We start from the raw sequence: 13,682 nt of genomic DNA, 5'->3' as shown, positions 1-13,682 counted from the left end.
ATAACCTCCCCCCTCTCCCTCTCTCTCTCTCTCTCTCTCTCTCTCTCTCTCTCAGACTAACCACAGTAACAATACCCAGACACTGGGTTGACAGCTGTAATAACTTTATATGACACAATATTGACCCAGCCTAACCACACACACACACACACGCACACACACACACACACACACACACACACACACACACACACACACACACACACACACACACACACACACACACACACACACACGTCACGAAAACGCACACGCACACGCACACGCACACGCACACGCACACGCACACGCACACGCACACGCACACGCACACGCACACGCACACACACACACACATACACATACGGCACAAAAAACGCAAACGCACGCGCACGCACACGCACACGCACACATACACATACACATACACATACACATACACATACACATACACATACACATACACATACACATACACATACACATACACATACACATACACATACGGCACGCGCACGCACGCGCACGCACACACACACACACACACACACACACACACACACACACACACACACACACACACACACACACACACACACACACAAAGACAGCTCTTTGATCCCCACCCACAGTGATTTACTGTTGACGTTATTATGCCTTAAAAATATACTGGCTACAGCAATGTTATGGCACCCAGACAAAATGTGTGTGCGTGCGTTCGCCGTTCGCTCAAATATCCCCAGAAGAATAGAGAAGAGGGCGGTCACGTGCGAGGGTCATTTTCTGGTGCTCATTAGGCAAATGGTTTGTTTTAAGTGAAGTCGTCAGGGTAGAATTAGGGTCAGAGTTAGCGTTGACAGTTTGAATTTCAGTCTGGTACTTTCTCTACACCAGATCACTGCCTTGGAGGAATAAAGAAGCCTGCAGCTAACATGTGGGTTTGAATTTGAAGTTGTAACTAAAGCCAAGTAATCCATTTAACTAGTCATTTCATGGTTAGAGGTTGGGGGGAATGAGACAATGGAATATCTTCATTGTTTTGGTGAAGTGGTCCCCGGAAAGGATGTAATGTCATTGTAAAAGGGTGGCCATAACAATCTGAATGATCAGTAATCAGATTAATAGATACTTTGGCAATTATGCATTCTTGGGGAAATTGTATCTGTAATTCGAGATTATACAAAAACATAATCCTTTCGTGCAACAATGATAATAGATGCAAAAAGTCCTCGCAATAGAAATGTGATACCAACTTTACAAGTAACCCCAGAAGTCACTGAAACTCCTGTGTGTGTGTGTGTGTGTGTGTGTGTGTGGGGGGGGGGGGGGTCACTCTGAACTCAAATGGAAAAGTGTGTGTGGTTCCACAGTGGTTGTAGTATGATGACATATAGATGACATCAGCACATGCATACGCGCGCGCACAAACACACACACACACACACACACACACACACACACACACACGCACGCACACACAAATCCAGACACAAATTTCCATTGTAAACCCATGATATCCCCCTTCCAACTCCACTCATATGCAGGCTCGTGCACAGACACACAGACACACACACCCCCACACACATACATACACCACCACATCCAGTAGTCTATACACAGAGTGTTACTCACAGCTGCAGTCATTTGCACCCCGTCTCACTCAACTGACGGACGGTAATTATTTGCCAGTGTTTCCTTTTCTAGCAGCAGATGACTCCAAACGGGGGCCTCCAGTCTAACCCCCCCCCCCCAAGCAGCACACTGAAGAGCCATGAACGCTGTGCATTTCACATCACAGACAGGTCATAAATAAAGATGAGGGAAGTAAAGGAGGGGGCCGCTGCACACTCAGACTGAATGCTTTTGACAGGAGCTTCTCAGAAGCCCCAAAGCTGAGAGTGATACCCGGATCTTAACAGCCTGATTTATGCTTGGTTGCGCGTGGGTGTTGCCCGACCAAAAATAGCAGATCTTATAGCTCTTGGATTTTGTCGAGTTTTGGTGTGCGACACTCACTGAATTTAACTCGGGCTTAACAGCAGGGAGCCTATCAAACAGTCCTACAGCTCAAAGTCGATCGGTTTGCCTTGGCGAGCTACACCGAACATTAAGGACCATGTCGGAAAATTATGATGAAATGTTGATATTGCTTGCCCAAACCAAACCAGACCAGATCAAACCAAACCAAACAGATGCTTCTACGCCCCTCACCCACCCCTGCCGGCCTATAGGGTCAAAATCCAACCAGTGGCTTCCTCGCCTGTGCCTATGGGCTTTCCTGCTGTCTGTCTCAGTAAAAGGAAAAACAAATGGATTGCCCACTCGTCTTTCCTTCTAGCAGACCTCCCACTTTTTTAAGACGGAAACTACTGCTACCTCTGAGATGTGTGAGTGTCTGTCTGCCCATCCGGGCTGACTCACGGTTCCTGGTTTTTCGCTGCCTCATGGTTCCTCCGTGGGTGGTTTAATTTGCTGTTTCATAGACCAGCTACAATCACACCCCGTGGAGTGTGTGTGTGTGTGTGTGTGTGTGTGTGTGTGTGTGTGTGTGTGTGTGTGTGTGTGTGTGTGTGTGCGTGCGTGCGTGTGTGTGTGTGTGGGACCCTCCCTGCCATGATGAAAGCTACTGTAAAACGTTCAGCTTTAATGAAAGACTGAAGCTGGTTCACATTCAGAAACACTCACACACACACACACGCACACACACACATGCGCGCACGCGCGCACACACACACACACACACACACACACACACACACACACAGTGGCTGCTATGGGGAGCCCCCACCTCAGGTTAATCACAGAGTAATTTGACGTTATTATAATGACAGGGAGTGAAAAATAAAATGAGTGTTTGGTTTCAGCGCGGGGGACCACATTATGCTGATAGATCGCAGCATGCTGACGGAGAGGTGTCGGATTCTACAGCACGCCCACTTCTTTGCGTCTTCGGTGCCAAAAGGAAGGCCCTCTTTGTAAAAATGATAAATGGGCTACAATTCGATGCGAACCCACGCCATCCTTGGGAAAAGTGCAAGCTTACCACACAAAGTAGAAGCTATTTTTTTTCCATGTCATTTAATCTTTTCATAGTTCTTCCTTGAATCATTTTGTTTTTGCTGTGATTTTTCGCTGTGATTATGTGTCCATGTGAGAGACAACCACAATCAACTGCTTTTTTTTTCCAGAAGTAAGATAGCAGATAGCAGTTCTTGCGTTTAACCACTTTATCCATGTGTATGTTGGCTATTAAAAAATAGCAGATATACGTACAACCTCACAGCGTGTCACTTCGTGCCGTGCTGCGAGCTTGTACATCTGCCTTTTTAGAAAAAATATATATCTCTTCTGGAGATCCCTGGCACAAAACCTTTTCAGGCGGGGGTCCGCGGCCAAATACATATCAGTTTGAGAACCAATGTTCTAGATTGTGTATTTTCGCCGACATTTTTTCCCCAGAATAGGGACGCTAGGGTTCATGTGGTTGAAATACTTGGCCATAAAGTTTGACTTTGACTGACTGAAAAAATGTGTTTCAGTTTGACACAGTAAATCTGCAAAGCACCAGCAGCCAACATTTCAACATCACTGGAGGCGCTACAGAGTGTGACGCGTGGATACAACAAGATGCGCGACATGTGTGACATTTGATGATATTTCACCTAATTTATTCTGCACACGAGATCTACCGCTTTAGACACACACATACACCCCAAAAACAATACACGGTCTGGTACTGACTCATTTGTAGCAGTAGTGTGTCCTGCTAATACACGCTACATACGTAGTATGCTCTGTAAAAATATTTTACAAAATACGTCTTCCGTACACGCAAGAGGAGGGGCTGGGGGGAAGCAAGATTCACTTTGATATTCCGTTGAAACGTCAGTAGCCAACTTAAAGTATTGTAAGGACTCATTCAGTCATTCACACCTTCTATGTTCTATTCGCAATCAACTACGATAGTTAAGAAGCCATCAACACATGTGTGAACCACTCCACCCCCGTCTGTCCATCTCAGAGAACGAGCGAACTAACACAACGATGTGCACTGCAGGCTGTGTTTTCACTTTGTTTTGGGATAAATGCAATCCATATGATGACAGTGCATCAGTATGCTAAACCTGGTCAGGTCTTGGCTACTGAATGCTATGTGTTATGTGTCAGTTATGTGTTATTATAAGCCTATTGTCATAATAATAATAATTATTATTATTATTATTTTTATTTTTTTATAGTGTGTTATTATATAGAGAATACATGTCGATTTATATTGTGGGTTAATAATTAATAGACCTACATGTTATTGTAACCTACAGGTTATTTCCTTCAGCGAAAGCACGCATGCGCATATATGTGCGCGTACATGTGTGAGTGCACTGGAATAATCACAGTGAACCCCCTGCAAAAAACTAGACTACACCACTGATTTGTGGTGAGCGCTAATGAAAGAGACTTAATTTGTCTTCCTAGAAATGTCATCAAGAGCACAATTATTCCACTAGTATTAAATACAACTCAGTGAAACGATGACAACAAGCATGGCTTGGAGCACTGGAGTCTTGTAGGTGCAAGATGAACCACTTAAACCCCATGTATTTAATTGACACGGAGTCCCCCAGGGGTCTATACTAGGCCCCCTCATTTTTTCTCTCTACAAACCGAATCTCTTTGCCGAAAACAGCAGATCTGAAAGCTCACACAAGGCGTCGCGTTGTGAGGCCTTGAGAGCTTGTGGGATGGGATATTTTCACGGAATGTTCATCCCCAGAATAGAGTTTATGTGGTTAAGAACTCAATTCAAAATAAAAGCATTAAAAGCCAAATATGTCATGAACCGCAAAATGTAGTAAAAAATAATAATTTAACTAGGAAAATCTATTTGGGCTGAGCGTTGTGTTATGGGTGAAATGCCCCTTAAAGGATCAGCCTCACAGCTACGAGCAGAGTCAGGTCTCTGATCCTGTCTGGAGACAGTGTTTTTCTGTCTATAAAGGCATCATGTCTGGAGGAACCCTTTAGCTTTACAGATGAGTGATTGTTTATTACGTGCATTTAATGAGAGCCACAGGTAGTCAGCTTGATGTCAACATTGTGATCACCCAGCATTATTTGTAGACCGTCACGTCATGTGTGTGTGTGTGTGTGTGTGTGTGTGTGTGTGCGTGCGTGCGTGCGTGCGTGCGTGCGTGCGTGTTTGTGCATGCGTGCGTGTGCGTGTGTGTGCCTGTGTCTCACCTGTTGGCAGTCTCCAATGTTTCTACTTTCTTCCACAGGTCATTGTTTTCTGACGTGTAGCTCTCTACCCTGAAACACAAAACACACACCTTATGATTAACACGCCATGCTTTTCAGAACATTGTTCCCACCCCCCACTGACCAGGTCCTGTCATGATGACGGTTGCATGTTTTTATGTAACCACATTTTGACAAATGATGACGGTTGACATCGACGGAAACCCAATGTGATAAAAACACCCTCGGTATCCTTTCACCACTTAAAACATATACTGTATACTTCGTTGACCAGAGTCTCAGGGGTCTATACTAGCCTGGGCCGCCTCCTTTTTTCCATCTACACCATATCTCTTCACCGAAAATTGCCGCCGATCCAGGAGCTAGAGCTTTTAGTTTTGTTTTGAAAGATGACGGTTCACATGGGTGTAAACCGTAAGTGATAAATATCACCCTCGGTACTCTTTAAAAAGATAATAAGAATCAATAGCTCATATAGACTTAAGAGCGATGCCCCCCACAGGAGGGACGGATACAGAGACGGGAGGACAGTGGAAACAGAGAGAAAGCAAAGGAGAACAAAAGACACAAGACACGGAAGCGAAGGAGCGAGATTTGGATCCAAAGGGTGGAAGGGACGGACAGAGGAGCTGAGGGAAAGGGGGGAGGAAGTCTCCAAGTAATCCAACCGGTTTCTATTATCCACCAGGTCACCCTGCCACTCTGTGCCTCTGCCATCGACTCGTAATCCTCCTAATCTCTCCTCTAGTGTTTGTGTGTTCACGCTGATCTGTGCTTTTGTCACGGCGTCCTCCCGCTGCGCTTCCCGGCTCGCGGATCGGCTAGCAGGCCTAATCCTGTGCTCATCTCTTGTCCTGATAAATCATAACGCAGGCAGAAAACAAAGCAGAGGTTGGAATAAAGAAAGGGAGATGGAGGGGGGGGGGGGGGTTTATATCTTTTTCCATACATGCTTCTCTCTCCTCTCTCTGTACTTTTATTTTCTTGTTCAATTCAAAGTGTCAAAAGGCTTATCATCTAAAGCCAGAGTAATACTTTGATATGCGTGGGTGTCGCTCACTGAAAATGGCTGATGTACAAGCTCACAGGGCGCATCACAGCACGACACGTTGTGAGCTTGTAAATCTGCAATTTTTAAGGACACGCCACCTGTGGGGGCGACTAAGTACAACTCATGCTTTAGATCACCCAAGCAGACAGGCGTCTGTCTGTCTGTCTGTCTGTCTGTCTGTCTGTCTGTCTGTCTGTCGACTCTCTCTGTATAATCTCTCTTAGTTAATTTAACTATTCGATTTAATAGATTATTAGAAAAATACATTTTATTAATATATATATATATTTTTTACATTTTTTAAAATGGGTATTTTTGCACAAACGTTTATGTTTATCAATGAAGTTGACGATTTGTTGATATATAAATAATAAAATAAATTGTCGGGGGGAACGCGCTTCTTGATTATTCAATCAATCAAACAAGTAATAGACAGAACTATCGCTTAGAAAATAGTAAATCGTCTCTGTCAGGTGGAAACCTCATACGTCCAAAACTCTTAATTTTCAGGATTCAAATTCAAAAACAGAAAAAGTTGCCGATCGCCAAGCTCAAAACACGTCACGGTTTCGAGCTTGCAGATCTGCTACTTTTGATGCTTTCGTGCGGCGCTGTAGTATGATCAAGTAAGGCATTAATTTACGAAAAAAGTAAAACAACACAAAAAGTGAAATAAAACAGGAGATAAGAGGTTTCTGCACGACATCGACGAAATAGTTGCAGCCCTACTCTCTCTCTTTCTCTCTCTCTGTCTCTCTACCTCTACAGGGTTTTGGTTGGTTGGGTCTGATGGGAGCATGTGTTGTGCAGGTTGTTGGAGGGAAGCCACCACCATGCCGGAGGAATGAAGGACAGAGTGGAAGAGGGATGAGAGAGAGAGAGCGAGAGAGAGCGAGAGAGAGAGAGAGAGAGAGAGAGGGAGGGGGAGAGAGAGAGAGAGAGAGAGAGAGAGAGAGAGAGAGAGAGAGAGAGAGAGAGAGAGAGAGAGAGAGAGAGAGAGAGAGAGAGGGAGGGGGAGAGAGAGAGAGAGAGAGAGGAATGAGGGGAGGAGGCTAAAGGAGACAAGAGGGAGAAAAGTGGAGAAGGTGTGAGCGGACAGAGAGAGAGAGAGAGAGAGAAAGAGACAGAGATAGAGAGAGGTGGAGTGGAGAGATGGAACAGAGCTGGGAGGAGGTCTGGAAACTTGGTGCAGAACAATTCACAAAAGTCAAAGTGGGAAGTGGACCTTGTTCTGGGGTCAGCAGGTACAAAGCAGAGCAGGAGGAAGGAAAACGCCCAGAGACAAAAATACACAGCAAAAATCCTCAGTGGTCATTTTTTTACACTGTCACAGCTAATTACAAGTCACAAAGCATTTTAAAATACTTTGGATTTAACTCTGCGAGCCGAGTATGAAATGGGTCCATTTTTGAGTTGATTCCTTTGGGTTTAGGACCCAAAAGCACTTTCTAAACGTGTGTTTTAAGAAAAGGGCTATAGAAAAATATGATGGTGACATTGGTGATGATGATTAATAAACTTGTTTGTAAAAACATAGTTTCCAGAATAAGATCAGGAATATTACACAACATGCAACTAAACTGACGCTGATGTTCCCCTCGACTGGAGAAGTTGAGTCATTTAGTTGTATTATTGCACTGATATCTGGATGCAAGGGTTGCATCCAGATAGTGGTAGGTTTCCGTGTACTTACAGTGTGCTCCTGCAGAAGAGCAGCTATAGCTACTAGACTTTGACACAGTTTAGACTTTATAAGGTAATGCCAATTTCAGTCACTCTGTTACTGCTACGTGAGTAAAATTGAGGGTTATTTTCACCCCCAGGATCAAATCCTAGTTTAATAAAAGTCTTCCCGTGTTATTTTTCACCCATAGGATGAAATCCTGTTCTAATAAAAGGTTGTGTTCCAAGTTAATTCTTTTACCTATAGGAACAAATCCTGGTTTAATAAATGTCTGTAGTCTCTTCCAGGGTTATTTTTCACCCAGGATCAAATCCTGCCAGAACATTTAAAAAAACATTCTCTATACCTTCCTTATGTTGTCTGCCTTTCAACTTTCCTACAGCTCTCAATCTCAAGGAAGAAACAAGTTCCAAGATCTTTTTAGATCTAATATTTCATTGTTACGGTTCCCAATTCTGGCCAAAGTAAATGAGACAGAGAGTGTGAGTGTGAGTGTGAGACAGAGAGTGTGAGCGTGTGCGTGCGTGCGTGCGTGCGTGCGTGCGTGTGTCCGTGTCTGTGCGTGTGTATGTGTGTGTAATTTAATGCGAAGGATGAAACAGGAAGTACTGTAGGGGTTAGGAGGTGAGGACAGCCAGCCAGAAATTAGACTAATGTGTGTCTTACTTTTTCTCCAGACATTCCACATACTCCTTCTTCTTCCGTCGACTCTCCTGAGCTGAGATCTAGAGAAAGACAGAGACACATTGAAAACAACATCTCAACAGTCGAACAGCAGTAAACATGCCCCTCATTTGATAAAATGATTCAAAACCTTGCACCCGTGGATTATCTTGTATAATACATACTGTATAAACATATTTACATATTAGAACTCGTAAAAATCATGTTATAATTTTGTTCTAGTCCCTGTTTCACACATGATTTAAAACGCATTGTCTGCATCTTTAACTAGAGCTCTTTAAAAGCACTATATTATCTTCAGTACTTAGCATTGTCAATTCACAGGTCGGCCATATATCATAAACACAGACCACTTTCTTTTTTCCTTATTTTTAGATTTGGCATTCAAATGCTCTTAAAGTCTTATATTAAAGACTTTACCAAAACTCAATGTTGAAGAAGTCATGGATGTCAAATCAACCTGTTCTTTAAAATGCTTTACCACGCATTGCAATGATAATGTAACTTTGACCCCCCAAAAAAAGAGGCCCAACAAAGTTTACTGTGTTGGATTACTTACAGGATATCAAGCAATGTTGGCTTTCATACCACACTGAAATGAATGGAATCCAATGGCTTCCTTCCAAAAAGCCACATTATGCTTCGGAAAATGGTCATCAGTAAAGTCTAGTAGTATACAGTGAGTCATAAGCCCCTTTTACACAGCCTTGCCGTACCGCATAAAAGGTGTATGGACACAGAATGGGGGCCATTGTTGTGCCGCCTTTAAGCTGGCAGTGGAGGTCGTTACTGAATCGAGCTGAATCAATGTCTGTGTAAAAAGCACAGCCGGCAGGGCGGGACAGGAGTGTGGCGTCTAAGGCAGGGATCTTCAACGTTTTTCAGGCTAAGGACCCCTTAGCTGAGATAGAGATGAAGCAGGGACCTACACTGTATAAAATGGTGTTGCAACTTTTTCATGTTTGACAGCACTATCATAAGTGTTGTGTACAAAAATAGCAGATCTACAAGCTGACAACGCGTCGCGCTGCGACGCGTTGTCAGCTTGTAGATCGGCTATTTTCGGTGGATGCTCGGGGTTCAAGTGGTGTAAAAAAAAAAGAGAGAGAGAAAATGTTCTATCTCACATAGATTTGGCGGACCCCCTGTAGTAACTCTGAGGACCTCCTAGGGGTCCCAGACCCCCTGTTGAAGATCCCTGGTCTAAGGTAACAAACACATTGCTACTTATCAGTCAGACTTTTCCCATCCCCTTTGTCTTTGTCTACTACGCACCTTGTTTTTGATCTTCCGTCGGACTCTCTTCAGGGCCTTCTCTTCGCTCTTGGTGAGAGGCAGTTTGTTGGGCACCGGGTATCCCTCCGCGACCAGGGTTCTCTTCTCCTCCTCCGTCAACAGCAGTGGTCCTGAACCCTGCAGCTTCTGCACGAGGACACATGATGGTTGGGTTGGTTGTTGTTCAAATGTAAAACATTTGCGTTGGATTGAAATTCTCAGCCGTCACGATTGATTTCAGTCATTTGGATTCCGTAGAAGCCAGCATGTCTTCTATGAAAACATGTTGCTAGGCCAGCGGTCCGGGCCCCATAAAAATCTTAATAGTCTTGGATATTTCATATAAAAGCAAAGGTTAAAAGCCTCAATCTGTGATTTCTTCTCCCGGTTGGAAGTATGTGAAACAGTATTACTAAAGCATCATTTATATAAATTGTGTTAATCTTTTAGGAATATAGTGGGGGACTCCTTTCGCACTGTTTCACAAATCACACATTAAGGCTTGGTCATACATGTACAAACACTGTCAGTTGTGAGATTTTATTTTGCTTTAATCCATGCATTTGTTAGGAGAGGAGGGGAGAACAGGAGAAGACCGGAGAGAACAGGAGAGGAGAGGAGAGGAGCTACGTGTATATACTCACATGTGGCGCCGTGAGGAGGGGCGAGGAGGAGATAGCGGTGGAGGAAGAGGCCGAGGAGGTGCGACCCCCTGCCCTCTGATGTTGCTGCTGCTGCTGTTGCTGGGGGGAGGAGGGGGGCAGGAGGAGGTGGGGCGAGGTGGGGGTGTGGAGGAGGTGGGGCGAGGAGGGGGGCAGCGAGCCGTCGCTGTCGCTGCCGTGGCTGCTGCTGGGCGGCGTGGGGGGCAGCTGGAGACCATCGTCTGAAAGTTTGTTTTTTAGGGGGTGCAACGGTTAATTGACCTAATTGGTTTAATCGATTAGAAGAGAAAGAAAATCAATTTCAATGAACTAAACCAATGGTTCTCAAATTTTTACATTTCAAGGTCTCCCCTTAACTCTGACAGTGTACAAAAGCAAACAAATGGACCCTAACTGGTCCATCTGACAGTATACAAAAGCAACCAAATGGACCCTAACGGGTCCATTTGGTTGCTTTTGTATACTGTCAGAGTTACAGACTTGTATGGGTCAATTTAGAACCCCCTAAAGGAACCCTGAGGCTCCCTGGAATGCACTTTGAGAACCACTGAACTAAACAATTTTGGGCGGACAGAATCATAAAAATACAATAGCAAGAATAGCTGATCTACGACCTCCACAACCCATTGCGATGCGACGCGTTGTGACCTTGTAGACCGTCCTATTTTCGCTGTTTTTGTGCAACACCAGTGTATGACGAATTACAAAATAGGTCTTAAAAGTTAAAAGTGGTTAATCAGACTAATCAGTTTAGTAGATTTTTTTTTTTTCGATGAACGCAAAAAGTAATCGATCGATAATGGCTAACAAAAGAATAGATAGTTGCAGCCCTGGTTTGTTTTCCGATTTAGCCATAGATCAATATGATTAAACGCAAGTGACAACATAGATAAATCACATGGCTTCTGACGCAGCTCAGGAACAGACGTAAGGGCGCTCTGCCCTGTTACAAGCCAGGAGAGACACAATAATCTACTATCTGTCCTGCATCGGTGCGTGTGTGTGTGTGTGTATGATGTCTGCGTAACCCTGTGTGACGACTAACAAGAGTGAGTCACAATGACGCAGGAGGAGCATTTTAGAATGTCTGACCAACTGACAGTAACACACTCGTCACTCACACACACGCACACGCACACGTGCGCGCGCGCACACACACACACACACACACACACACACACACACACACACACACACACACAGACACACACAGAAGCGAATTGCTGCGATGATGTAGTGTGTCAGTGTGCGCCTGTGTGTGTGTGTGTGTGTGTGTGTGTGTGTGTGTGTGTGTGTGTGTGTGTGTGTGTGTGTGTGTGTGTGTGTGTGTGTGTGTGTGTATGATTGTGTTGCATATATATATGATATGTGTGCATGTGTGCGTGCGTTGCAAGTGGCTGCATGGATTTGGTGTGTGCAATTGCTGATGGGATGTGATGTGTGAGTGCGCATGCATGCGTACGTGTGTGCATGTGTGCGTGCATGCGTGTGCACATGTGTGTGTGTGTGTGTGTGTGTGTGTGTGTGTGTGTGTTTTAGTACCATTAGGCAGGCTAAGGTACTGTCCCATCTCTCGGGGCTCGTCTTTGATGGCTACCGGCTTCATATCTTCATGGTTACACTCCTAGACAAACCACACAAACATACACAAAGTTAGCTAAATAAGCAACAAAAAATACAAGCATGTAGATCGGCTATTTTCACAATATTTATCTGTGGAACCGAGCCAAGATAAATTTTATTTCTCAACTAACTCCTACAATTCGTTCAAATATGATTATTTCGGGGGGTCATGGCCTGAAAGTTTGGAAACCCTTGGTTTATACTGTACTTGTAATCTAGCAACGGCTGTCAGCTCAGAAACAACACAACATTAACCAGCATCAGTCTGCTACTGGCCGAAATTGTATAATGACAAATGCTCCAACTGAACAGATTTGTTTTGATTGACTTTTTGATGAACCTAAAACTGATGACCAGCCAGCCTACATCTAAAAAGTACACCAAATGGTTTATCCCACATACACACAAGGACCTGTATGAGCTAGAAAGGGAAAGGAATGGAGGAACTATTTTCTTTACGGAATAAACATTTATAATAGCTTGTGTCGTCCTTGTCTTGGCATCCAATCATAAACATTGACAATGAAACCGTGGTACCGTATAATCACAATAATACACTCCAGGTTCTGCGATATTGGTACTGGTGTGCTGATCTACAACCACAGCACACCAGCGCCAATATCTCACAGTATAGCACTCTGTTTTGTTTTTTACTGCTTAATTGAACAACACAAGTAAGAAAAATGCTAAGAGCAAGATTGCATTGGGCATCTGGAAAATTAAGAAAACAGATTCTGCAAAATCTGATTCATGAATACACTAGAAGATATGAACGTGAGCTAAGTTAGGAAAGAATTACTATGGCAAGAACAAGCTATGACAGCTTGAGGAATCTATGGTTTTGTAGATGTGGGCAGACAAAGACCAACTTACAGCTCTGCCAGAGCAAGACAATCACTGCTGACTATTGTGGTTGAATACTCATGGGGTGATTCATTTCGCTGAGTTGATTGCTCCTTTGGAAGACACGGCTGACAATGTGTGGAGCTGAGATAGACTAGAAACTAGCACTTAAGGCTGAGCAGCGAGGCTGGAGAGCCTGGCTGTACACTGTGGACTTTGGGGTTGTAGTCGGTTTACGTCCATTGTCAGTTTACTCAGGTTTTCATGGTCAGTACAAAGCGCAGGCCATGAAGGAAACTCATGAAGCTCCTTTGCAAGCAGCTGTTGTCAGTCTGTTGGAAGTGCTTTGGTACAATTCTGTCTCCGAAATGCTGAGTCGGCCCATCCAAGCCAGCAGGGTCAACCGCCTTTTTGGACTATGCTCGTTGGTACTACACTCATTCCAATGGGCCATCCCATTATTAGCCTATGACGTTTGGAAATATTTGGTTTCTGTGTATTTATTCATCTGAGCAGGATAAGATCTCTGGTTATCTGTAGCGATATGTCTGTATTCCACCTACTACACAATGGTAGGCATTAGAATGCACTTGATACCCATAATGCATTGTGAGATGAATGGAGC

General features: G+C 44.1%; 1 protein-coding gene across 2 annotated transcripts in view; it reads right to left on the bottom strand.

The window, feature by feature from the left end:
* Positions 1 to 13,682, bottom strand: part of creb3l1 (cAMP responsive element binding protein 3-like 1) — a 49,862-nt gene that overhangs the window by 8,703 nt on the left and 27,477 nt on the right. For both annotated transcript variants that reach the window (XR_014600352.1, XM_084051630.1), the window contains exons 5-9: positions 12,134 to 12,215; positions 10,574 to 10,812; positions 9,930 to 10,076; positions 8,637 to 8,695; positions 5,218 to 5,286 (exon numbers count right to left, since the gene is read on the bottom strand). Coding sequence is in view for 1 of the 2 variants with exons in the window: in XM_084051630.1 (XP_083907756.1) it covers positions 5,218 to 5,286; positions 8,637 to 8,695; positions 9,930 to 10,076; positions 10,574 to 10,812; positions 12,134 to 12,215 (596 nt within the window). In the remaining variant the exon portion in view is untranslated. The remainder of the gene's footprint in view (positions 1 to 5,217; positions 5,287 to 8,636; positions 8,696 to 9,929; positions 10,077 to 10,573; positions 10,813 to 12,133; positions 12,216 to 13,682) is intronic.

Source organism: Gymnoscopelus microlampas (assembly GCF_963454915.1).
Source record: "Gymnoscopelus microlampas genome assembly, chromosome: 24".
In the NCBI taxonomy this organism is placed as follows: Eukaryota; Metazoa; Chordata; class Actinopteri; order Myctophiformes; family Myctophidae; genus Gymnoscopelus; species Gymnoscopelus microlampas.
Note: the sequence above shows the minus strand (reverse complement) of the source record. Positions and strands in the feature narration are given on the sequence as shown.